A 25,695-nucleotide genomic window follows, 5' to 3' on the forward strand; every position below is an offset into this window, starting at 1 on the left:
GAATACGATTGCCTCATTAGAATGCCGATCATGGGTGATACAAACCTTTTGTAATCGATCGAACTGGGACCTGACCCCGCACGCGTTGTTTCGTATTTTGCGTGCCTGTGCAAAGTGACTGTGTTGTTGGGATGTACGGCACTTCGTCACCTCCCTGCGCGTTTGATTTTTCACTTTTCCACTTTCCACTCTTGCACTTTTTGCCTTTTTGTTTTCCATCTGATCCTCGCATACCTTGAACGCGTAGCAAGGGGAATGAGCTGAGTTTGCATGCATAGGATGTACGTATAGCGATGTACTATATGGTATGCATTCGGTTTGCTACACAACGGTCCATGTTCCCTTGATGATCTGGTGATTTGATTATTACGCACAGCTCTTTTCTGTGGATCCAAAGTGTTTGCGTTCAGGGGCTTAACGTTGTTTGACATTTTGAGCCAAATCCAAGGCTGGTTGGTCCAAAGCGGTCCTTGTCACTTTTGCATCTCATCTTACACCTTTACATAGCTTTCTTCTTTCTTATATCTCTTCTTCATCCGAATCAGTTCGAATAAATTTTTCATATATCACTTCTCTCCATCGTATCGTTGATTCACCAACTCAAGTCATTCTTTACAGAAATATCTATATACAGAACCCTGTTCCTTTCGAAAAGAAAAATCATCAGAATCCGCCCGTCATGTTCACCAAGACCTTCTCATTACTCACCCTCGCTGCTCTCTCAGCTCATGCCATTGTCACTCCCACTTCACCAGATAGCAACACCGTGGTGAAAGTAGGAGACAAGATCGAGGCTTTGTGGACGGTCGATTCGGTAGATAATTGGAATGATGTTACCATCCAGTTGATGACGGGTGATAACTTACAGGTGAGTATGCTGTCTATGATCTATAATATATCAAATTATTCCCGAGTATATAGTCTTACAACGGGGACAATTGAATAAACTTCATCCAACACATTGTTACACAGTTGCAAAACGACCCGTGCTGATTTTGCTTGCCATCACTCCGCACAGATGGTCGCCCTCGCAACCGTTGCCGAAGGTATTGACGGTACCACAGTATCGTCCTATTCTTTCGATGCTCCTGATGTGTCTCCTTACTCCAAGATCTACTTCTTACAATTGTAAGTTACGCAAGATCTTACAGTCTCATGAAGTTGATGCTGATCAGTATGACAACGTTCAGCACCAATGGCGGTGTGACAACTAACGCTACTTGGACTACCCGATTCACCGTAAGCTATCTTTATAACATCTACGACGAATGACTGCAGCTGATGTATCACGTTGCTCGTACAGATCGCCGGTGCTGATGGATCTACCACCGAGCCAGAGAACAGTACCGTCTACTCGGGTACTACCGTACAGTGGGGTGAGTAAATCTCACGTCTGAGGAATCTCTTTTCAGAAATTTCCATCCACTGAGCTGATCCATATCCGTTTGACGACCACAGGTACCGGTACCCTCCTCTCATCCGTATCAACCGACGGTTCCTCCTCTTCCAACTCCACCTCTACCGGTACCACGTCCAGCTCCAACTCAACTTCTGAATCCAACGTATCAACCGTCTCCGTCTCCGATACCGCTTCAAGCACCTCCGCCTCAGCTTCTGAGTCAACTTTCACTTCTGGAACTGCTTCCGGCTCTGGGTCAAAGACTGTCGCCGCTGCTGCCGCCACATCCGCCTCCGCTTCATCTTCCTCGTCGTCTAGTGGGGCGAGCAGAAACCAGGTTGGTCTTGGTGCAATCGTGTTCGCTGGATTACTTGGTTTAGTGATGTTATAACACGCGGGCTGCGTAGATCGATCGGTTGGTGGGGACATTCTCGGATTAGGATAGGATGCAGAGGAAGATGGACATTTTCATTACATACAATATTTAGTATTTTCCCATACCACTAAAATCACACTTCCATTACGAATCATGATGTACTGTAATATTAGGGACAACGATACATAAATACATCTCATAATGCAGGGTACAAACACTGGATGTTATATCATGATGGTTATCATGGATTTTCGTTTTTGGTTTCCGATCACATGCTGGATTGATACTGATTCATTGATACTATGATAATATGTGTGCAGTGATGCCATTGAAAGTCAAGAAGAAAAGGGGGATCTGGTGCAGAGGCATGTAGTCTGCCTGTCTCCTTTTGGCTTCATCAGAAACATTGTTCGACTCCTCACACAGGTGTATGGATGCCATGGTGGCAGAAAGGACGATCGACCTCACATATCCTATCATTTGTCACTATAATTACAATCTATCTAACTTCAGTTCCAGGAAATGAGCATGAATATCTATTCTGAAAGCCAATATCTCACCCTACGAAATTAACGCTTGTGTATGTATTTTATACCTCTAACAATTCTGCAACTTGAAATTCTTTCCGTTGTTGGCCGATCGCTCAGTAGGGGTATACGAAAGAAGGGATCTCTTTGTCCGTTCGACTGTATCATATCGATCATAATCAGTTTCCTTCATTGGGGAAGGGAAGAAGGTACTGCACTACAGTGTACACACTTACTCTTTAAACTCGATATTTTCTTCCTCAATGACATGTTGGACCTTTTTGGCGTTTTGATTGTTCCAGTACTTGTGGATCAAAGCGATGGCTCCGAGGGTAGCTACAATCCCAAATAGCACAGCAATTCTCACATAAGTCAATCGTCTCGTCCTAACAAGTTGGTTCACTGTTAAAATGGAAAATCTACTCACCAGCATGTAAAGAGATAGTAACCAAGATGGTAATTTTAGCAGGAATATATGCAGGACCATCTTTAGCCCTATAAATCTGTAGTGTAGTGAATTGTACATATGCTGGATCAGCATTCTACGGATATTCTCTCCATCGTGGGTTGCGAATGAGCTCGATTCAATGACTCACCTGAGCTCCAACAATGTTACCAGTAGCATAACCAATTTGATACAAGGCATAAAACATTGATCGTTTCGTATGTCCAGATATCATACTCTGCATCAAGGGGATGAATAACATTTGACCTGTAGCCCACCAAAAGACTAGGCAGTAACCTGTGAAATATCAACAAACATACAAACGTCAGTGCATCAAATCACTCAAGTCTGACTCGGGTGTAGGAGGCACTCACCTGCCATTTGAGCATTCCTGTTGTGACTTCCTACCATTATCGCGGCGCCGACTATAGCAACGCCAATACATATGATTGCAGGTAGAGCTACAACAGCTCCCACGAATGAGCATAATGTACTGTATATCTCTCTTCTAGCCAAGACTCACCTCTCATTTTCATCTTCCTTGATAAAATGACAGCCACGGCCATAGCAACCGTTTCACTTGCTCCAGTGGACATCCCAACAAGTGTAGTCTCCTTCGTATCGAATCCAAATCCAGCAATGATAGTAGCTCCGAAACTTGATATTCCTCCATTGGGTATACTAGCACATAAAACAGATAGCGCGGCAAGGTATATTCTAGGATCTTTGAAAGCTTGATAAACCTGATTCATCTTGAATTTCGTAGTAGCTGTTCCGGTCTTGTTATGTCTGATTCTTTCCAAGGCGATAAGTCGTTCTTGAGGAGAAAGGAACCATGCTGTAGCTGGTGAAGTGGGGATGACAATGGCAATGTAGATGCCGAAAGCGAATGTGACTGGACCAAGAAGGATAAAGATAAATTGCCATTTTTCAATGACGTTTGATTTCAATGAATACATTCCGTAGGCAATTAGACCACCGAAAATTTGGGATGGACCAACGGAACCGAACCATATTCCTACTCTTGTTGCCTGTTCTTCTCTTGTGTAGAACATACCCGTGATGGTACCTAGAATAGGAACTTACCCAAATACAGACGAACAATCAGTATTGTACCTCTAAAGCTACTATTTGTCACTTTGAACAGAGATTGCAGTAAGACTGACTCACTCATAGCTGATTCGGCCATACCTAAGAGGAATCGGAGAGCAGCCAAAGAAGCGAAATTCTTACAAGCCGCCATACATCCTAGAATGACCTGATTGCATAGTCACATCGATTAGCAAGCGCAATTTGATTTGATAGTAATGATTAGTACAAAATCCTCAACTTACTCCCCAAAGACACACAATGACGGTAAGATGCATCCTGATCGGGATTCTAACAAGTAAGAATGCTGTGAAGGGTTGCCAAAACAGATATCCAATACTGTTTCAGGAAGAGAAAGAGAACAAAATGATGTTATCAGCATTCCGACTTGAACAGTAATGGACATCCGGGGGACGCTTTCGATGGCATTTGCGCTCGAACTTACTAGAAGATGGAACCGAGCCATGCAAATTGTTGACCAACCATACCAGTCGCATCGGTGATACCGAACTATAAAAGCAGTAGCATGAGAATCATTCAGCTTGTCTATTCTGCACAACGTACTGCGTAATGAATCGGTGGACATACAAGTTTCGCATATGATATACTTGATTTATCGAGGAATTGAAAGAATTCACAAAACATCATGACTGGCATACTACCAACATACAGGACCAGTGTCAACTACCCATACTACACAGTGAGGATGGTCATCTTGCATCTGATAACTTACAGTACAAGATCAATTTTCCATAATACCCTTTTCAGTACAGCCGGATCGACTTGGGACAAATCGATTTTCTCAGCATGTTCAAGTAAATCGAGATCTCTATCTTTCGAATTTGATGATCCACTTCCACTCGCATGCTGGATGTTCTTCTCATTATCATTATCGTGATATTCTTCGGTATCGAGAATCGCGACATTATGAGATCCAAGTGTCTTCTCCTTGTTGTCCATATGAGATGGTATGATACCTTCAGAGTTCGGTTGAATCATCTTGAAAAAGAGGAAAATTCGCGGTTATTTCTTTCCCTTCCCAATTCTGTATGCTACTTACGATGAGTAAGGTTCGTATTGGCAAAACACAAATATACAGTCAGTTTGATGGAAGTGCAGTCAGGCCATCTTCAAATGGCCTTTGCATATACATTTATATATACATGGTCCGCATGTCATATCAGAATAATACACGCTTCCCATTTCACTTACAGCAAAATACAAAGTATTGTAGTATTGTACTATATCCGTTATCTGCCGACGATGCTGGGCGACTCTGCGAGTTGCCCGACAAATTGAAAAGAAATAGATAAGGCTAAACACTTCAATTTTAAGGGTTTTTGCCCTGCTTTATACCCATCGAACCACGCGTGAACACTTTCTCGAAGAGCAGATAACGAGAGGGAAGTCCAATAGGATGAGACTTGCCTTGATGCATTATCATCGCTGTTTCTGTTTCTCTTGCGGGACGATCCAATATATACCTCATAGTCCCGAAAGAGAGTCGGGCAAAGTTATATTCCCCACATATGCATTAATCCTTATCATTGATCTCAGCGGAAACTTTCGTAGTCTAGTCTAATAATACATACACATATGCTCTAGTGTAACTTCAAAACGCGTCGCCTACCCGTACGAAGCAAGTTGCGCCATGCCTCCACCATCGGCCAAGACCTTATCATCATCCCCAAGCGTGACGTTAAACAACCTTCGTCCCGTTCGATCGCGCAAAGATCGTCCATGCGATTATTGTCGAAGACTCAAGCATACCTGTCGGATTCTCGTTAGGGGCCAAGCATGTACGAATTGTGCGAGGACAAAGAGGGCATGCACGTTTGAGGACCCACCTCGTAAACGTCATGCTAAGCCGCCGACCCAGCTGGCTGAGCAACAATCCGATGTAACAGAAGTCCAGCATCAGCATGAGTAAGTTGAGCACTATTCAAACATCTGGCTGTTTAATCTTCATTGAAAGATGTATTAATATTTCTTGGAAGTCCTGATGGTAGTTCGTCAAGTTCTACCAGATTGATGCCAAATGACGACACAGCGAACCATGATCCGTTCATACCTGTATTCTCGCAAACAGCATTCGAACAGCAAACGTCAGATGCTGTTTATGTCGGTCAAGTCGCACTTGAATCATCTCAACAGCCATTACATTCCTCTCTAGCAGCTATATTCGAAGTGGAAGAAATCAGCTCTGTACGTTTTAGTCTATCCTTACCTAATTTATTTTTCTTAATGCTTAATTAATGCTTATGCATTGTAACATGTTCACAGGACGATAATTCGTACTACACATCTCTTGATTTGGAGAACAACGGGAGCGAGGAGCATCATTACCTCGGACCAGGTGCATTGATGCATCTCACTTTGAATGTAGATCAAGACGATTCAACCTGGTCTCAATTCCTCAATCCGCAAAATACGACAACACCATCTGGCACGGAAACGAGCGATCTCAACAAATTATCTTATAGGCAGGTCGCTGATCCCAAGAAACCCGTTTTCTTCCTACGTGAACCCTCAAGGGTATATGGTTTATCCAATGCTTCTTACGAAGCTGAAAAGGCTTGGAAGACAGCTTGTGAGGTGTTATCCTATAGTCAACCTGGACAAGGCGAACATATAAGTCATCAGCTTATACATATGTACGTGGTTCTGTAATCCATACTCCATAATCTCGATGAGCGAAGGCTGACTTTAGGGTACTGTACGGAAACGTAGATTTCTAGAATCAACGTTATCGGCTCTACCGCTGATCAACAAAGTTCGACTTCAAGCTTCCATGTATCAATGGCACGGGGCTCATCCCTTCCCCCATGCGTTACTCGTGGGGATCCTCGCTCATTCTGCAGTGTCGCTACCTAGTCTACGAACCATCTGGAAAGATCTTTGGGCGATTGTGCTTAATTTGCTGGACAACGAGTACCGTCAACCGAGATTGCAGACTCTCCAATTGGCGATTATGGATATTTGGGGCAGACCTAATCAGAACCCTGGTGGTAATCATACTGCAATCTGTCGTGTGAGTGGTGTCAATCCCACAACATTTGCCATCATGACGCTGACGCTATGCCTTCATTAGGCGATCGGGGCAGCTCAAGTCCTGGGATTGCATAAAGATAGTTCACAGTGGCGATTACCGAGATGGGAGAGATCGACTAGAAAGCGAATCTGGTGGTTGATATATGTCGCTGATAAATGGTAAGTCCCGTCCTACAACTATGACGACAACTGATGCCAAGCTGACCAGATCGACCCTCCAGGAATTCCCTGACTTATGGTCGACCTTCCAACGTACCTACGGAGACGACCGTACCACTTCCTTCTTCTTTGGATAACGATGATGGAGGACAATCAACCACTTGTCAAAATCCTACAATCAGTTTCATCCTCATGTGTCGGTTGACCGTCATTCTCAATACCCTGTTACCCATTCTGAGCGATGCGAGCGGGGAGAGCGATAAGTTCAGTACACATCGACAAGCTATCATGACGGCTGCAATGGAGTTGGAGGAACTCGAGAGACTTCATCCATTTGGCGGAGATGCAGGATCATCAGGGATGGGTAAGTCATTTAGAGCAAACATGTGATGTTCAACGGATTAACGTAGATCCCTTTTCGTAGCATCGTACAGACTATGTCACCTGTGCCTTTCAGTCAGACTGGCGAGTCTATCTTTGGATGAGGTGCTGGCGGGTTTAGTTTTCTCCATGCCATTCGACTCACATCCACGTGCTGGACCGGTTGCTCGCCACATCATAGCGGTCATTGCTAAACTGGTGCTTTTCCTGGAAAGTTTAGATGAAGAGGATTGTAAAGGATTTTGGACACCTTGTACGTCCTCTTCCCATCCCATATTTTTACCCATTCAATGGTCAAATTGCTGATGGATTCTCATCTTATCACAGGGTCATCTTCGCAGCTAACTCATGCCATGTCACTCGCTCTACGTCTCTTTGTTCGTCTCTCGTCGTCTGAGTCGGACCCTCCTCAACCTCGACCTCAATTCCCTTCATCTTCAGATATCTTCAACTTGATTGATCGGTGCTTAACGGTGTTGACCAATACAGAAGCCATATGGGAAGTAGCAAGTGACGCTCTGGGTAAAGTCAGAGTATTGATGGCTTCGATGCCTGATCTCCAAGGTCTATCGGATCTAAGGATGAAAATAGGTCTTGGTCGATACCCCGTACCAAGTCAGGATGATACGATGTGGTCAGATTGGTTAAGCCTGTTAGGTATGGAATGGCTCAATGATGATGGGCTCAATACGACTTTAGCAGCGTAGATTATCATATATGTGTATGTATGTAGTATGCATCGCCATAGTTGTATGAATATATATGAGCATGATAATGATCATGAAAGAGCCGAATGCCGTACAGTACGATAGAGAAGCTTAAAGCTCGTCAGCGAGTCTAGCGACTCTCTTGTCCACAATAGCTTTGACGTCCATAGGCAGATAAGCACCATGCGGTCCACCCCAATTGGTGCCGGGCAAATCAGTCCGTTTGTCATAGATCGCCGTACTGGGTTTCCTCTCTGATCTCAATTTCTTTCCTACTTGTTCTACATCTTCCATTACACGGAGTAAATTTCTTCCAGTGAGATCCAGAATTTCTTCGTCCGTCCACCCTCTTCGTAGGAATTCAGCCACCTGGACCGGATCACCAGAATCAGCTATTGGTTTCGGATGGTGATAAATGGAGAATGGACAGAAACTTGGCTTACAAGATATGGCCATTTGGAAGTATCTTCCATACCTTCTACCACTTCTGACATTCCATCGAAATCCGATGATAAACCCACATGTTTCTTGGAAGTACGCTGTGCGATGTATTCTACGTGATCGACAACTCGGGGGATGGTAGCGTTATTGGGATCGATAAAGTGTTTGTATAACACACTCAATCTAAGTTTCATCATATAAGTGAATTACTTGTCAATTTGCATAGATGCGCTTAACTCACATGATACCTTCATTCTTCCCTGGACCCATCCTATCTAATATGTGATCCGGTACGTTCCTCGGATGATTATGTATAGCTCTCGCACCTGAATGAGAGAAAATCACAGGTGCTTCACTAGTATCCAAAGCTTCTGACATCGTTCCATCAGAGGTATGACTCAGATCAACCATCACTCCCAGTCTGTTCAACTCTTTAACCAGCTCAACACCCATTGGAGTCAGTCCGTTGCTCGGACTGAGGGATGAGGGAGGTATGAAGGATCCATCTGTACCTGCTCCTCCCCCCGCCGAGGAGGCGAATGGACTATGACAGACGTGCGTCAGAGTAAGGTATCTTACTCCCAATGCAGCCAGATTTCGTATGGTCGATAGCGATCCGCCGAGCATATGAGACCTAAGGACAAAAATCCGTTATATCATTGTTTGACGGTCATCAATATATGATAGACTCACCCTTCCATGCCTAGCAAAGCCGCTATTTTCTTCTGTTTACTCGCGTCCCTTATACCTTGTGCATCGGTAGCGAATTTCAGAGTATCCTGATGGGCATCGATCATTGATCGTATCAAGTCGATTGACTCGTACGTATCTCTAACAGTCTATGGTCTGGCATGTCAGCCTTTTCCAACTTGAGATCGCAGCAGGAAACACCACACCCACATTATCAGGTTTGAGGTAATCTGGACCTATATCGACGCCTAACTGATCTTGACAGGGAGTCCATACCGTGAAGAATACCCTATATCACCAAATAAAAAGGTGAGTCCTAGTTTTATCTACAGACAAAGGGGGCTCTACCTACCCACCTACACCTCCTTGCTTAGCTCGAGGTATATCGAAGTGACCCGCTAAACCCGTTCCTAGCTGGGGTATCATATCCATCGGATGGTCTGATAAGACCCTCATCACCTGAGGAGTATCCACATGGGTATCAAGTAGTGGTGAACTGTGTTATTCTCTATAAGCAAATGTACATGTCAAGTTGACGATGGACTTGTATGATGTACTTACAGGGATAAGAGATACCTGGCATGTTCAATTCGCTGATCATCGCTGGATGTTTTCCAATTAACCTGTTGTTGCTGTTGTCGAGCTTGGACGTGGTAGCTCCCGGCTACAAGCAAGCTCCAAATGAACAAGGTGGATCTCATTGTTGTCTGTTGCTGTGGTGATTTGACGATGGAGTAAATCCCGTAATTTAATGGGTTGAATGCAAGATTGACACGAAATGAGGTCTTGCTGCCGTTCAAAAACCAATCATCTCTTTCGGGATTACCATCTCATCGAATTACCATCTTGCTACGAGCACGAGTACTATCGTGCGTACCGTACTCATAGTAGCTCATGTGCTTATCGCCCGCCGACACCTGAACTCGGTAAACCTTAATTCAGCTTGCGCGAGCGGTCGTCCGTCGGGCAACTGGTTTACATACAGTTTGTGAGTGACCTTATCGGTCAACTCCTAATTGCTTGGCTATCATGCTATTCAACCGCTTTGGCGATAACGTATGAACCATACACTGTACTGTACCTCGGGCACTGGCTAGCTTGCCAATAACAGAGATGATGGCATGATGCGTGGTATAAAGTAAAGCCTTGATCATGCTTTTGATTCTCTAAGATCTTGAAATCCGAATTTTTCCCATTGTCATTCCCATTACTAATCCCCATAGTCGATATGCCCACCGCTGTTCAACAACCCATCTCTAAAGAAGAGGACCAAGCGTTCTGGAAATCTTCCCAGAAACTGATAAGGTACGGTGGAAGTTGGAGTAATGTAATCGTCACCAAAGCCAAGGGTACGGTGATGTGGGTGAGTACAATATCTCTTCCTCATCACATCCACAAATTGGTTGCTTATGCTCGTCATTCATCTCGGCTGGTATTCAGGATGCCAATGGGAAGAGAATCTTGGATTTCACTTCTGGGCAGATGAGTTCACTTCTCGGACAGTGAGCGGATCCAACTTCATATCATACATGATTGTAAATCAACATATGAACAAAGGGCTGATCAGAATTATCTCAACTTCACAGTGGTCATCCCGAGATCTGTGAAGTAGTAGACGACGGGATGCGTAACCTCGATCACATATTCTCAGCAATGGTGACCAAACCAGTCGTCGAGTTGGCAGAGAGATTAACCGATATGCTTCCTCCTCAATTGAATCGATGCATGTTCCTATCAACAGGTTCAGAAACCAACGAATGTGCTTTGAAGCTCGCCAAGATGTATACAGGTGGATATGAGGTGGTTTCCTTATCAGCTTCTTATCGTAAGTCGAACTTCCTACATCTATTCATCTCCGACCCAGGATGCATGATTGACCCTGTGGGATGAAACGACAGATGGTATGACCCATGGTTCTGGAGCTGCTACTTTCTCAGTAGGCAGGAAGGGCTACGGACCTCAGTTACCTGGTAATTTCACTTTACCAGTTCCTTACGCTTATAGATCGAGGTTCAGACATGAAGATGGATCTTACGATTGGAAATCTGAGCTGGAGTACGGATGGTCTTTAATAGATTGTAAGTCATTCGCCTCAAAATGAATGAGGGAGGGCTTGAGCTGATAGAAGCAAAAAAAAGGTCAAAGCACTGGAGCTTTGGCATGTGTGATCATCGAACCTATCGTATCTACCGGTGGTATCATCACTCTTCCTGAAGGATATTTGAAAGAGATGAAGAAACACTGTGAGAAGAGAGGCATGCTGTTAATTGTAGATGAGGCTCAAACAGGTATGGGCAGGACTGGAGGTAAGTTCGCGTCCTTCACGATGACTTTGACAGCGATAGTGGCTTTTTCTTCCGGTTTGAAATGCTGACCTATCTGTCCTTGTGTAACACAGACATGTTCGCTTTCCAACATGAAGGCGTCATCCCTGACATTCTCACTCTCTCCAAAACTCTTGGAGCTGGTCTCCCACTAGGAGCTACAATCTGTTCCGAGGAGATCGAGAGAGTATGTAACGAACGGGGATTCTTCTACTATACCACCCACCTGAATGACCCACTGGTATGTGCGGTCGGAGCGAAAGTGTGCGAAATTGTAGAAAGGGATGATTTCCCAGCTCAGGCTAGAAGAAAAGGTGCCGTGCTCAAAGAAGGTTTGCTGAACGTGAGTGATATGAAACGTCTACATTATATACCTTGACCCGTTATAGAAGTGAAGCTGATACTTAGTTATATTGATAGCTTCAAAAGAAATACCCATGCATTGGAGATGTAAGAGGTAGAGGTCTAATGATGGGTATTGAAATAGTCTTAGACCCAGAGACAAAAGAGCCCGCGGACTCGTTGGGTACGGCCATCTCGGCTAGAGCGATGGAAACTGGTTTGAGCTGTAATGTGGTTCAACTCAAGGGTATGGGTGTAAGTCTATCTTACCTATCCTCACATATCAAATATCAACTTAACGACTTAACTATCACTAATTGTACGGTGATCAACAGGGAACCTTCCGAATCGCTCCTCCCTTAACAATCTCCGAAGATGAGATTCGTGAAGGTGTAGATATCTTGGATAGTGCATTTGCATATGTACTCCAACAAGAGGAATATAAGAATGTCGCTCAAGGTCAAAAGATCGTTCCATAGTCATTTACAGTTATTATCGTTTCTTTTCTTTTCGTCAATCTTCAAATTATCTCTTTCGCCTCCAGTTACTTGCCTCATAGGTCTCAAGTGATGTTTCCTAATCTTTCTACTGTCGATTTGCATGCATATCTGCATTATTATCTTTCTCCTCCGGTCACAGTGTCTTCACTGCGCTGTACGAGTACTTGTATGTGACCATATCGGCTAATACTCGGAAAGATGTGTATGGATTTAGTTACCGAGCATGTCTTCTGCTTATCTCCCAGCTCAACTCGTTGAAAGCATGAAAAACGTTATATACGATATATAATATATCTGTTCTCAAAAAAACACCAAGCCACTCATCCTCTTCATCTACTAGACACCCAGAAGACAGAATCACAAAGAAACCATGTCCTCGGAGAGAATAGCAAACAAAGTAGAAGGTATCGCACCTCCCTTACCTGTATTCTGTGAGTGTCTTCTTTGATCACATTAACATTGACAGTATGAGTCCCTTCACTGACCTCTACCACTACTGATTTCCCTAACCAGCCTCGGCAATACTGTCCAATGGATTCGTATACTGTTCAGGTCAGATTGGAGCTACCCCCGATGGGAAGTTGGTAGAGGGTCCTATAAGCAAGAGAGTGGTGAGTTGTCTATTGTCTCTCCCTCGACATCGTCGATTTGAGTCCAGCTTCGTGTCCCTATTTCCATTGTAAACGAAGAGTGCAATGATGCTTTTTGAGGCATTCGATTGTTAAATAAGGTACGAAAGAGCTGATCAATTGTACTGTACGGTACGATCTTGGCAGAACCAAATCATGGACAATCTAGATAAAGTTTTAAAAGCCCATGGAAGTTCGTTGGAACATACAGTGAAATTCAACATCTTTGTGAGTCTTAGTTGTAATTAGACTTCATCAATCACAATTCTGTGACGTGTATGAATCGTCTTCATCCATTATGTCCATACAAGGATTACCTGCGGAGCCAGACTACTAACACTTCTCAATGTATATTTAGATAACATCCTATGACAGTTTCGCCGAGTTGAACGAAACTTATGCCAAACGAATACCTTCCCCCGCACCAGCCAGATCATGTATCGGTGTAGCTTCTCTTCCATTCGGTACGGATGTGGAGATTGAATGTGTAGGGATTGTACCAGGATACAAGGCGAAGTTGTAGAAGGGTGTAACCATGTCAGATGACTTGATCATGCATCCTTAGAATGCGTTCAAGCTCTTTCTCATCAGGCTGACAGAATATATCACTCTGAATGCGTCGCAAATGCACAAGAAATCGATGCTATACATCAAATTATATATGCATTTTATCATCATGAGATCTCATCAAGATCGTTCATTCCATTCTCACATATCCAAATCCAAAGTTCATTTCTCTCAAATACTCAAAAGTCCATATTTGTAACTATCCTTTCAATACCATCCCAGCGAATCACCCAGATAACTGCCCAACCCACTAATATTACATTCCACCACATTCCGCAGTCTATCCTGAACGCTCACAAACGCATTCCTAGCTTTCTCCAATTGCACTTTTACATACTCTGCATCTTCACCTTCATCCTGCTGTTGTGTGTTCTTCAAGTTTTCTTGCTCTTCAGCCTCTTCTTCTCTAAGTACATTCTCAGGTATAGGTAAACCGAACCTTTCTTCCAAAAGATGTTTCTTCTTTTCCTCTCTTTTCTCTTTTAACAAATCTCCATCGATCAGATTCAACTCGCTTCGGAGCGATTTCGACAAATTACGTATGATCAACGAGGCAAGGAAGGCCGTACCGACCGGATGTCTTTTCTGAGAATCTAAAGGGGTGGTCTGACCTAGGAAATGCAATTTGAATGGTTTGGCCAAAGGTGGTATCGCACGATTGGTGATGATTGACTGAGAGAGTGAGTGGTCAGGTGTGGTCGCGTGAGAGGTGATGACCTCTGGTACTTGGGTAGGACGCAGTATCGGAAGATGAGTTAAGAGGTGGGAGGTGGTGAATGGCGTGTGGGAGCAGGTAGCCCATCGGCATGTTATCTGAGGTGTGGAGAGGTGAGTAGATTGGATATGAGAGAATAAAGCTGCAGGATCGGTGGCAGAGTGAGGTGTGGGGCAGTTCTGCCATAAACAAGTGAATCGCTCTTGGTCGTCTGCAGAACAAAGTATAGGATAGTCAGCATTATTACACGCTCATGGGTACAGTGATTCTTTCAGCATTCCTCTTCTCCTCATTCTCTCTCTTCCTGTGGTGTTTCCATTCGCCGCTTGCAATGTTCGTTCCTCCCTTTTCCTTCTTGCTCTCCCTGTCTTCTGGCCCTCTGCCGCAGCCCTCCTCCCGTCCATATTCGCCGTGTTCCACCTCCTCCTCTTCCACCATCAACTATCCTTCTCCCTCCCATCTCTCTCTATCTTCTCGGTCTCTCACTTCTCGATCCCACGCATCTCCCTTCTCCTCTCCCACCCCATACATGACCAAAAGATACAAATTCCAAACTCACCATTGCCTTTCCTAAATCCCATACCCGCAATAACAAATTTCTGACCTCCCAATTCGTCCATCCACACTTTCGCCATCGCACCCGGGAAAGCAACAGTGACATTCTTGATGACCTCCGATGCGCTCAGTAATGGATCGACCGTAGAGGGGTTCTGGAAGAAATCACGATATGCGTGCCAGAACGTTACTTGGAGGAGTTGCGAGGTCGAAGAATAGACAAAGGTTTCGTGCATCCTATTTATGAGGTACACATACAATAATTAGCATTGTTCTCTCATTGTGATGTTGATATGATCAATATTGTATGATGATGATTTGAGCCCCAAACGAGATGCAGCGCCAAATTCAATATCGACGTCATGCAAGTAGAGTGAACTCACCAGGCAATACTCCTATTAGGTTCCCTCATAGCAAACAACCTCTCCCTCGTACTTCTCTCCAATACCGGCGGTTTATCACCCACATCGACATTTTTAACACCTGCCCCACCGAAAATTTCCATCTGTCTTTGATTCTGATCTCTTTCCATCCTCCTTCTCTTCGAGGCATTTTCAATTCTTATATAATCCGAAGCAGGATTTCTAACTACTTTACCAGTAAGTGACAATGCATTATCCCAATTCGCTACTGTCTGTCTTGATCCATATTCCAACAAATACACCAAATTCTTCAAGTGGGCCGAAAAGGATTGATGGAGTAAGATTGATTTGGCATAAAGGGTATTTTGTGAAAGCGAAATTAACAAATCCAAAGTAAGATCTAGCAATATAGGTGGTGCGGTATTCGTACTCGTTGGGGTCGGACGTAAAATGATGAGGCTTAATAGATGATCTATCAATTGTGATAAAGTGGTATTATCAAATTGACTATAAGAATTATTGGTTAAACCAAGTATCAACAACGGTAAGATATTCTGAATCATTGCCAAATCTCTCGTATGGACCAACAAAGAAGGTAGAACTTTACTGAATATATTTCGAATTTCATCTTGTTGTTGTTTTTCCTGTTGTCCAGCCAAATAGGGAAAGATCGATTGAAGGATATTCAAAATATGATGAATCGGTTCGGGATACTTCAAACTCAGCTCTAACAAGGACTCCAGAGGAAGGTTGAAGAACCTGTTGAGGAATGAAAGAAAACTTGTTCGACAGATGATTTTGGCATTCGAATGAGTGAAAGAAGCGTTCCTCAGAACAAGTAGGGAGTTGGTCGCTCGATCAATAGTTGATGGAGGTATTGTCCAAGATGGTATGATACTCAATGCCAAATCCAAATCCAGATCTATCACCTCTTCTCCATTATCCTCGCCGAGCTTCTCTTTGAGTCTTCGTGATTTACGCAGATGATCATGAGTAACTTCCAATTCCAAACCTTCTAACCATTTCTCTGGCCATTCCTTTAACGCCCCGACGCTATCTACCCAAGTCTCCAACTTGAATTTTTCCACCTCGTCGAAGCTCGCCACTACCAATCTAGGCAGGGCATAATCTACCTCTTCATCTATACCTGATCTTAACGAGAGGAACAAGCGGTTTTTAGGTGAGGGGTAGAGTTCGACTGGACTGGGACTGTAAGGTGTCCAGCGTGATTGTTGATGTTGTTGTTGTTGTTGGTGCTGCTGTTGGTGAGGGAGAGGAGCGATTTGTCGAGAGGTTGAAGTGGTGGTGAAGAGAGCAGATTGGGGAGGGAGAGTATGTGACATCGCGGGAAGAGAAGTTGACTGACCTTTTGGGGGTTGAGTGACAGAGAAATGAAGGAGAAATGGAGATTGTCAAAACGCGAAGATGTCAAAAGAGTTACTCGTAATGTTTGTTCACAGTGAGGGGGACGCGGAACCAAATTCACACGAAAAGGTAAACACAGCTACTAAGTGCATTACGAAAACGCCTTTACCATTTTGTAATGAGCATTACAGAATCACTTGATTACGAGCTCGCTATCAAATGTGCGTAGCTCATCGTTGACCATCAAACATATCTCTTTTTTCTGCTATCAAGACTGCAGCACAGTTATGCGTATCATATATAAGAATCAAGGCCTGGCTGCATCTGTCATCCAACTACAAAAGTATATACAAGTTATACTTTCCTTTCCTTAGCAACTACAAAAAATCATGCGCCGGCAAATAAAAAGAGAATAAGCAAATCGAAGGTATATAAATAAGAGAAACATCAAACCATCCTATCCTAAGCTAGGTGGAGACGTTTATGATCGTTCACCTCGGAGTCTTCGGGCGAGTTGGAGATCCTTGGGTTGGATGGTAACTCTCTTGGCGTGGATGGCAGCCAAGTTGGTGTCCTCGAACAAGGAGACGAGGTAAGCTTCGGAAGCTTCTTGTAAAGCCAAGACGGCCGAAGATTGGAATCGCAAGTCGGTCTTGAAGTCTTGAGCGATTTCTCTAACTAATCGTTGGAAAGGAAGTTTTCGGATCAAGAGTTCAGTGGATCTAGGAAGAGCGAATCGTATATCAGCATCGTTGGATTTATCATCAATACAGAAAATCATATCCTAACTCACTTTTGGTATCTTCTGATTTCTCGGAGAGCGACGGTACCAGGTCTGTATCTGTGGGGCTTCTTGACACCACCGGCAGCGGCAGAGGTGGTTTGCTTTCGGGCAGCCTTGGTAGCAACTAAATGTGACATACAATATCAGCTCGTGATTCGTTGAAGGTGACGATGATGAAGATGAGGTGATAATGCAGTATGACACTCACGTTGCTTTCTTGGGGCTTTACCACCGGTGGATTTTCTAGCGGTTTGCTTGGTTCGGGCCATTGTGATTGATTGGTTGGGTTGGTTGGTTACTTGAAAAGTAAAGTAAGTGGGAGTTGTAGTAGTTGACTGATGGATGAGAAGAAGAGAAGGGGAGGAGAAGAGGATAAGATGGGGTTTTATAAGTATTTACATCTCTCTGTTGTTCCTTCCTTGTCGTATTACCCTATGACGATGCACTAGAGCAGCATAAACAAATCGTTACTTTGTTTGTGTTATCAACCCGAATCACTACCAGGATTGATACGGGGATTTGATCATCACGTGACATTCACTGATCTGTTGATCTTACAACGCGTCAAAAATCAAAATCACAAATGAACCAAATCACCGCGGCGTTTTAGCTCATCAACTGATTGATTCCTTTTCTCATCCTTGATGCATGCACCCTCTGGATGTGACAACGCCAGACACCAAACAGCTTCTGTTTGCTTTGCAAAGAGATGTGAACGGTGATAATGGGGATTAGCAGGATGAAGGAACAATGCTCGAACGAGACTGCATGTGATGCACGTGGAACTTAAGACCCTCACTTTGGACTCGCCTAAGTCGGTCGATAAGACTAGTTTGAAGCTTCGCGAGCCTGACATGATCATCTCGATCATCTCGAGTTTGAGGAGTGGCAGATACTTGGCTGTGATAGATGCTACTCAGACCGAAGGCGACTTATGGAGCAATGGCCAATGACGTGTATATACAACGATGCATAATGAGGAGCTTTATATATACTCTGATGTGTTTCATCTACAATCCAATGGGTGAGAACCGGGAAACCAGTATTGGCTTTTAATCGTTGACCGGATGTTCATGGAATGATGAAGTGGATGAGTCGAAGTGAAAATCATGAATGAAACATGGAGAGGAAGAAAAATTGGGGGATATTGTACAATAATGTTTATCGATGAGACTCCCTTGATGATTGATCGAACATATATGTAGAAACATGTGAAGAGACTTGTCGGTCGGACATGAGAACATGACTCGTAGAATATATTTGGACAGTTGATCGTACTACTCGTAGTGCGTTCCCGTAACATACGTTGACGTTAATCGTCGTTAGATCCGATTCGTTGATGTCGTTTCATGGTGATGGAAGAGAAATGTTTGAATGACATTAAGCTGATCACATCATCGAGAAGGATATAACGTCAGCTCACCACTGATATCATATCAAATTATATGAAAGTGAAGAAGACTTACCTGGACCACTTTCCTCTACTCCGTTATCGGTGGTGGTTGTGGCGGTAGTTTGGGATCCCTTCTTTTTGCTCTTGCTCTTACTTTTCTCTTGCATGAGCTCCTTCTCAAGGTGAGGAAGTACACCACCTTCGGCAATGGTGACTTTTTCCAGCACTTGATGAAGTTCTTCATCGTTTCGAACAGCTAGTAGAATGTGTCGAGGTGACACTCGAGATCTTTTGTCTATGGTGGTTCGATATCAATACACAGCAGTTCAGCTCAGCTCGTCCCAGATAGACCATGTGTTGATGAAGGGCCGATACGTACTATCCCTGGCTGCATTTCCGGCCAACTCGACAAGTTCTGCTACGAGATATTCCAGTACTGCAGCTACAGTTCAGAGAACACAGTCGGCACTTAACAAATCAACCCATACTGTCGAATTACTTCACTTACCCATATAAATGGCAGCACCTCCCCCAACTCGATCGGCATATCTGCCCTTTCTGAGATATCGATGAACACGTCCAACCGGGACTGGTAGCGCAAAGGTGCATCAGAACGATGAACCACGATGATGATTGATTGGCTGATTAATTGAGAATGACTTACATATAAGCCCAGCCTTGGACGATCTACTATGACCTTTCCCGGCAGGAGTATCGAAAGACTTGCCTGGCATCGGTTCGATTTGAATCCAGCAAGAAGAATGGAAGGAAATTGAGAGTGGATGTTAAGACGACGAATGGAACTGATAAGACGGAGAGGTAGTGATCGACTAGATATATATCGAAGGTCTGCTCTGCTACCTTAATGAGTCGATATAATCTGACCGCCGCTGAAAGTGAGAAGAAATGAACAGAAAAGAGAGAGAAGAGGTGAGACAGCACGGGTTATATATACATGAATATGATACCAGTCCAGTCAACTTTACTGGGAGTACAATCAACTCGTTCATGATCATCATTACAACCTAACGCACAGACCGTTACACATGATGCAGAGAAAAAAATACAAGAGAGTACCGATCATCCTTCTGTTTCTGTGATTGATCCAAAGGGCCAAAGGACCAAAGGATGGATGACGTATTACCATACCGACCTTGGATGAGTAAGGAAGGTATACACCCCTAGGAAACCAAGGTCAACGGTGCGAGATATACACAGTATAGATAACAGGTAGAATAGGGTCAGCCCGTCAGGAAAGACATGATCCCTCTCTTGATTCTGAACAAGAGTAATATCACCCTCCGCAATTCAACTCAATTGCTTGATACTCGTCTGTAACATTTACTTAAATGGATCAACAACCAGATCGATTGGCAGTCTATCATGCAAATGGAAAAAGACACCTTTACTCGATCCAATCGTTTTCCCACTTCAGTAACCAAGTGAGATACTAATGATACTATGCACTGATGTCTAATCATGACGCCTTGATAGCGTAATGTTCCTTCAGTGACGCGTGAGAAGGTAAAGTCAGGTATCTCATCTCATATCGCGGATTTATAACTTATCCTGCACAAGGTATCATCGGTGAATCAAAGATGCAATCAAGCCAATGAAGTCGATGTTAGATGGAAACAATGCAATCAATGAGAGGTAATGCAACTGCAGCAGATAGTATCGTGAACAGGACAATTCATGTCAAGTGAACTAGCGAAGACGAAGTATATAAAAGACTGTGCTACGGGAACATAACACAGATACGAAAGAATATAAAAATCAAATACAAATCACTACCAAATTACTATGAGAGAATAGTTTATTTGGAGGAAGAGTACTTGGTGACGGCCTTGGTACCTTCGGAGATGGCGTGCTTGGAGAGTTCTCCGGGGAGAATAAGTCGGACGGCAGTTTGGATCTCTCGGGATGAGATGGTGGATCGGTGGTTGTAAGAAGCGAGTTTGGAAGCTTCAGAGGCGATTCGCTCGAAGATATCGGAGACGAAGGAGTTCAAGATAGCCATAGCTTTGTTTCTATTCAAAGAGCAAGACCAAGTCAGCAAAGAACAGAAGACTGGAGCGAGAAGGATGCGAGAAGAAACTCACGAGATACCGGTGTCGGGGTGGACTTGCTTAAGCACCTTGTAGATGTAAGAAGAGTAAGATTCAACCCTCTTCTTGGATCTCTTCTTACCACCTTCCTTGGCGGGGGCAGTAGATTTAGCGGCCTGAGGTAAAGTGAAGAATATATCAGTACAAGTTACGATGGAAGGAAGAGAAGGAAGAGGAGAGAGTCAACTCACCTTGGCAGGAGCCTTGGAAGCGGCAGCGGGAGCTTTGGAAGCTTGAGAAGCAGGAGCTTTGGAAGCGACGGATTTAGGAGCCATTGTGATTGAGTGCTGGTTGGTTTGGTTGGTTGTTTGAGTTGAAAAGGTTTGATAAGATTGGTTGAGTCGTTGAGTTGATGAGAGAAGGGAAAGTTGAGAAGAAGGAAGTTTGAGTTGGTCTTTATAAATGTATCAAAGTGTAATGCTTAGTGTAATGTAAGGTGGTATACGTGTTGGTACGGTGTCAGGGTAACTTGGTAACCTGGAAGATGGATCAACAAGTGGCGTGGTCATTTCCCACTGATCAAAAGAGACGCGTAACGATTTCAGGTCGTTACATCATCACTTTCGGGTAGATTGGCAATAAACAGACGAAAAATAACGCCGAATCACAGACGTCACGATTTAAGTGTCCATGTCATCACTTTCCGAGTGATTTCTTATGACACGTCTGATATGTGGATGGCGTGTAAGTTTATGTTGATCCAGGGTAACAAAAGATGATTACATCCTAACCTACCACCACCGTATACTACCATACTACCACACAAACCAATACCGTAGCAGAGGAATCCCGAGTGACAGACATTTAAATACCCCCAACTCGGTTTCTACTTTCCATCTCTCTTCCCTCATCCACAAAGCAACCAATCCAAAGCACTTCAACTCTTTACAACTTCACCCAACCAAACCCCAACCAACAAACTCATCAACAATGTCTTCCGGTGGTAAAGGAAAGTCCTCTTCCGAAACTAAATCTTCTTCCCGATCTTCCAAGGCCGGTCTTCAATGTGAGTTGACCTCTTCTTCTTCTCTTCCTTCTTCACTTTGAACATTCCACTGATCATTGTTCATTTCTTAGTCCCTGTCGGTCGTATCCACAGACTCTTGAAGAGAGGTAACTACGCCCAACGAGTTGGATCCGGTGCTCCCGTCTACCTCGCTGCCGTCCTTGAATGTGAGTTATTCTTTTATACACTCCCTTACCCATTGAACATCAGCTGAAAGATTGTTCTCACTTTGATAGATCTCGCCGCTGAAATCCTCGAATTGGCCGGTAACGCCGCCCGAGACAACAAGAAGTCTCGTATCGTCCCCAGACACTTGCAACTCGCCGTCCGAAACGATGAAGAATTAAACAAATTGCTCGGTTCAGTCGTCATCTCCCAAGGTGGTGTCCTTCCTCACATCATGGCCGAACTCCTCCCAGCCAAGACCAAAGGAAAGGCCAAGGCTTCTCAAGAAGTATAAATGGTTTCATAGTACCATCTATAGCTTTCTTATTTCGTACACTGCCATATTTTTATATTCATACTTCGTTTTCGCTAGTTCTTATTTGATGTCTGCGAGATGCAGTTCACTGTCACAATAACAATACGATCATTCGTTGCACTGTTACCGTGACTACGGTCAATGATTGCACCAAAAATACCACTTCATAGCAAGCATCAACACTGTCTTCATCGACTTAACACTTGGCTTCTGCTCATGTACTGTGCTCCCCTTCAATCGATCAGGTCACCTATATACAACGTGCGCTTACCGATCATACTTTCGTCAAATGATCACGTCAATGTACGTTTGATCAATCCATATAGATACTATATAATATATATATATATATATACATATATATAATGCATACAATATCTCTACACATCCTATCTAACATGGTCTACGTGCGAAAGTCAAGTGATCTAACCGAACCTAGCCAGAGCACCCGTTTCCTTGACAATCTCACCATTAGCGATCTTACGTCTGGTATCTTCAGCTTTCTTCTGAGCGGCAACTTTGGCTTTCATAACGAGCTATAGTGCATGAGAGGAGAAAACAAATCAGCACATCGCCAAGTAGATGATCATCTGATGACGAGATAGGGACGGGAGAGACAAGTATAGTAAGACGGAGCCAACTCACCAAGCTATTATCTACTATATTCTTCTTCTGCTTCTTCCTCAAATACCTGCTCGTACTTCCTCCTTTCCCTTTCATCTTTCTTTTCACCTTCTCTTTCTGTGTCGTCTCCCCTTCTCCACCTTCCCCTTCCCCTTCTTCATGTTCATCCTCAAGTTGATTCTGAGGTTCATCCGCTTTGCCATCCATTCTCAGTCTCTCTAATCTTCCAAGTTGTCTATAACTCCTTGAGTTCCTCTCTTCGAACGTCTCTCCACCTCTAGATTCATTGATATGTCCTAGGAAATCCGTATCGAGCGTAATCAACTCGGGTCTAATCTTCTCCAACAATCCTCTAACATCCCTTTCTCTCTTTCTGGAATATGTCTCATACAAGTCCGCCTCGTTAGAATCAAAGTTGGGTTCACCGGATCCAGGAACCAACAATGATGATATCCCCCTTTCATGTCCTACACATAACAAGTCGTCGAAGGGACAGAATTTTACTGAGGAGGCTGTAAGTGATGGTAGAGGAAGTGTAAGATAGGGTGTAGGCGCATGTTGGATAGTTCCAGAATGTAAATCTCGATAGACGGTCACACCTGATTTCCCACCGACAGATAACATTCCCATACCTGAATAACCCAACGTGGTCACTTGATTTCTAACATGCCATGAACGAACTTCTTTACCCCACATCCTCCCATCCCAAATTTTAACCACACCGTCCATCCCACTTGTAGCTACATATCTCCCGGCACTGGTTTCACTTGGATCGACAGCAATACCGTTGACGGGTCCTCGATGGGCAAGAAGCTTGACATGCGGTGTGGTCATGTTAGGTGACCAAAGTGTCATGGTACCGTTGGCATGACCTAGATGGATAATTGCAGAATGGGGATTTTGGGCCATTGAATGCGGTGAACCGAGATGAGAGGGTATTTGGGTGAGCATCACTCCGGTAGATGTGTCGTGGTATTTTAGGTATCCTGCGTGGCCCTGTAATGTCAAGGTGAATCAGCATAGTGTGCTAGTAGATCATCCCATATCTGTGGTGGGTGGGTATAGGAGCAGCGAAACACTCACAACAGTAGCTAAGAGGTAATGATAAGGTAAGAACTCCATATGCGTAGGATCTATATGCTGTTTCAATTTACTACAGACAAGACGTCAGCCTTGATTGTTCGTTCACCTGATATACCAACTCACTGTAACTCGACACCATTCTGATCATATATAAAAACGTATTTCTTCTGAGCGACAGCATAGAAATCTTGCGAGTGTAAAAACTTTATATCTCGTATTGATTCTTTTAATTGTATTTCCGAATGGAGTTTACCAGCTTGCCAATCAAAGGTTGCGACGTGCCCTTTCGAGGAGGCTATGGCAAGGTGTCTGAGAAAGAGTGATAAACATTAGCTCAGAAACAACAAAGATAGTAATAAAATTTCCACCAGAGAAGAAGGATACAATCTTCTGACAAGGAGTAATCAAACTCACCTTCCATTCCTCGTATAATCTACTTTATAACTCCCCATCCCTTCAAACTTCAAATCAAATTTCTTTCCTTTCGACCCCACACCGACCGAATCACTAATTTCACTCTGTTTAACCCTCCAAGTCTTCTCTCCTAATTCTTCATCCACTTCAATCCCACCTTTATCACCCGATATGGCCTTATTCAACCATTCGTTGACATCCTGCCTATCTAATCTGGCTTGTTTATGAGTTACATCCTGTCTTGCAAGTTTAGATCGTAATTTCTTATCTTGTATCCTACCTATCGAAGTATCAGGTCTGATAGGTGCTGAACCAGATCCACTAGCTAGATTCGATTGATGAAACCCCGCTGGAATACGAGTAGAAGAAAGGATGGAATGTAAGGATGGATCGATAGATGAACCATCTGCTCGAGGAATGGTTTGATGGGATGTTGGACCGGATTTCTTGTTGTAGGTAGAGGATTGTTTACCTTTGTAATTTTGTTTTTTGGTTGGTAATGGACCGGCCGAGGCAAGAAGAGCGTCCATCTTGTCGTTGTCTCCTCAAGGTCAGCTGTATAATCTGACCAGTCATTTGTATGTATGTCGATTGATTTCTCGCTCAAATGTCAAACTTGTCAACTTGGTTCACTTGAATTTTTGAAAAATCATAAACAGGCGTCAGGGCGGCGGAAGGCGGACATATCCGCCAGAGAAAGTATACTGTACCTTATGTGGGTGGCAAACATCATCCGACGGGTGTCTGAATTAACCCATCCATCCCATTTGTTATGGTACTGTAGATGCTCAAGCATCTCATCCTCAATTTTAGCTCCGAACAGAATGTAGTCCATTACCGAATGGTGCGAGCCAGCCACAAAAAACTATCGGGCTCATCATGAAAGGACCATATATACTTTCCGGATATTCTACAGGGGGTAAAGGTCCAATTCCAGTAACAAAACAGTAACAAACCACACAGAGCAGAGTTGACATAAGATGGAGCGTTAATATCAAACGCAGCCAATATTGAGATCCTAGCTTGGCTCTTGTAGACTTGATGAGACGTATCAGATTGTATTTTTCTACTTCACGCTCCACCAAATTGATTGCCATAGTAAAAAGCATCATTTCTTTGTTGGGTATTTTGCGAATATTGCGTCGGATCAAGTTGTTCATCAGTATTTTCTTCTGCGG

At 43.7% G+C, this 25,695-nt stretch overlaps 12 protein-coding genes across 12 annotated transcripts; 5 read left to right on the forward strand and 7 right to left on the reverse strand.

The window, feature by feature from the left end:
- Positions 1-679: 679 nt before the first annotated feature.
- Positions 680-1,790, forward strand: L199_008628 (uncharacterized protein; the record flags this gene model as incomplete). Its single annotated transcript, XM_064894307.1, has 5 exons — positions 680-868; positions 1,019-1,128; positions 1,191-1,239; positions 1,304-1,376; positions 1,459-1,790. 5 exons carry the CDS (start codon positions 680-682, stop codon positions 1,788-1,790), a joined length of 753 nt encoding a protein of 250 aa, XP_064750379.1.
- A 628-nt stretch (positions 1,791-2,418) lies between these two features.
- On the reverse strand, positions 2,419-4,835 carry L199_008629 (uncharacterized protein; the record flags this gene model as incomplete). The annotated part of the gene is made up of 11 exons (XM_064894308.1): positions 2,419-2,461; positions 2,539-2,638; positions 2,730-2,805; positions 2,899-3,044; positions 3,122-3,208; positions 3,271-3,828; positions 3,918-4,005; positions 4,082-4,175; positions 4,282-4,346; positions 4,425-4,494; positions 4,570-4,835. 11 exons carry the CDS (start codon positions 4,833-4,835, stop codon positions 2,419-2,421), a joined length of 1,593 nt encoding a protein of 530 aa, XP_064750380.1.
- Positions 4,836-5,487: 652 nt separating this feature from the next.
- On the forward strand, positions 5,488-8,134 carry L199_008630 (uncharacterized protein; the record flags this gene model as incomplete). Its single annotated transcript, XM_064894309.1, has 8 exons — positions 5,488-5,762; positions 5,834-6,041; positions 6,120-6,490; positions 6,567-6,867; positions 6,928-7,046; positions 7,109-7,410; positions 7,504-7,680; positions 7,755-8,134. 8 exons carry the CDS (start codon positions 5,488-5,490, stop codon positions 8,132-8,134), a joined length of 2,133 nt encoding a protein of 710 aa, XP_064750381.1.
- Positions 8,135-8,245: 111 nt separating this feature from the next.
- L199_008631 (uncharacterized protein) lies at positions 8,246-9,966 on the reverse strand (the record flags this gene model as incomplete). Its single annotated transcript, XM_064894310.1, has 7 exons — positions 8,246-8,503; positions 8,578-8,758; positions 8,817-9,209; positions 9,269-9,414; positions 9,476-9,554; positions 9,618-9,761; positions 9,827-9,966. The coding sequence occupies 7 exons, from the start codon at positions 9,964-9,966 to the stop codon at positions 8,246-8,248; spliced, it is 1,341 nt and encodes a 446-aa protein (XP_064750382.1).
- Positions 9,967-10,493: 527 nt separating this feature from the next.
- Positions 10,494-12,410, forward strand: L199_008632 (uncharacterized protein; the record flags this gene model as incomplete). The annotated part of the gene is made up of 8 exons (XM_064894311.1): positions 10,494-10,628; positions 10,706-10,767; positions 10,852-11,090; positions 11,164-11,343; positions 11,404-11,571; positions 11,664-11,932; positions 12,010-12,186; positions 12,267-12,410. 8 exons carry the CDS (start codon positions 10,494-10,496, stop codon positions 12,408-12,410), a joined length of 1,374 nt encoding a protein of 457 aa, XP_064750383.1.
- A 391-nt stretch (positions 12,411-12,801) lies between these two features.
- L199_008633 (uncharacterized protein) lies at positions 12,802-13,583 on the forward strand (the record flags this gene model as incomplete). Its single annotated transcript, XM_064894312.1, has 4 exons — positions 12,802-12,862; positions 12,945-13,042; positions 13,208-13,288; positions 13,419-13,583. 4 exons carry the CDS (start codon positions 12,802-12,804, stop codon positions 13,581-13,583), a joined length of 405 nt encoding a protein of 134 aa, XP_064750384.1.
- Positions 13,584-13,834: 251 nt separating this feature from the next.
- Positions 13,835-16,602, reverse strand: L199_008634 (uncharacterized protein; the record flags this gene model as incomplete). Its single annotated transcript, XM_064894313.1, has 3 exons — positions 13,835-14,553; positions 14,902-15,134; positions 15,281-16,602. 3 exons carry the CDS (start codon positions 16,600-16,602, stop codon positions 13,835-13,837), a joined length of 2,274 nt encoding a protein of 757 aa, XP_064750385.1.
- Positions 16,603-17,105: 503 nt separating this feature from the next.
- On the reverse strand, positions 17,106-17,677 carry L199_008635 (histone H3; the record flags this gene model as incomplete). The annotated part of the gene is made up of 3 exons (XM_064894314.1): positions 17,106-17,346; positions 17,418-17,532; positions 17,617-17,677. The coding sequence occupies 3 exons, from the start codon at positions 17,675-17,677 to the stop codon at positions 17,106-17,108; spliced, it is 417 nt and encodes a 138-aa protein (XP_064750386.1).
- Positions 17,678-18,839: 1,162 nt separating this feature from the next.
- L199_008636 (uncharacterized protein) lies at positions 18,840-19,535 on the reverse strand (the record flags this gene model as incomplete). The annotated part of the gene is made up of 4 exons (XM_064894315.1): positions 18,840-19,096; positions 19,181-19,243; positions 19,310-19,390; positions 19,466-19,535. 4 exons carry the CDS (start codon positions 19,533-19,535, stop codon positions 18,840-18,842), a joined length of 471 nt encoding a protein of 156 aa, XP_064750387.1.
- A 1,082-nt stretch (positions 19,536-20,617) lies between these two features.
- L199_008637 (histone H2B) lies at positions 20,618-21,184 on the reverse strand (the record flags this gene model as incomplete). The annotated part of the gene is made up of 3 exons (XM_064894316.1): positions 20,618-20,831; positions 20,904-21,025; positions 21,101-21,184. The coding sequence occupies 3 exons, from the start codon at positions 21,182-21,184 to the stop codon at positions 20,618-20,620; spliced, it is 420 nt and encodes a 139-aa protein (XP_064750388.1).
- Positions 21,185-21,839: 655 nt separating this feature from the next.
- L199_008638 (histone H2A) lies at positions 21,840-22,375 on the forward strand (the record flags this gene model as incomplete). Its single annotated transcript, XM_064894317.1, has 3 exons — positions 21,840-21,915; positions 21,987-22,082; positions 22,152-22,375. 3 exons carry the CDS (start codon positions 21,840-21,842, stop codon positions 22,373-22,375), a joined length of 396 nt encoding a protein of 131 aa, XP_064750389.1.
- Positions 22,376-22,821: 446 nt separating this feature from the next.
- On the reverse strand, positions 22,822-25,047 carry L199_008639 (uncharacterized protein; the record flags this gene model as incomplete). The annotated part of the gene is made up of 5 exons (XM_064894318.1): positions 22,822-22,932; positions 23,042-24,016; positions 24,104-24,173; positions 24,227-24,412; positions 24,518-25,047. 5 exons carry the CDS (start codon positions 25,045-25,047, stop codon positions 22,822-22,824), a joined length of 1,872 nt encoding a protein of 623 aa, XP_064750390.1.
- Between the last annotated feature and the right edge of the window lie 648 nt (positions 25,048-25,695).

This window comes from Kwoniella botswanensis, chromosome 3, assembly GCF_036426115.1.
Source record: "Kwoniella botswanensis chromosome 3, complete sequence".
Taxonomy (NCBI): Eukaryota; Fungi; Basidiomycota; class Tremellomycetes; order Tremellales; family Cryptococcaceae; genus Kwoniella; species Kwoniella botswanensis.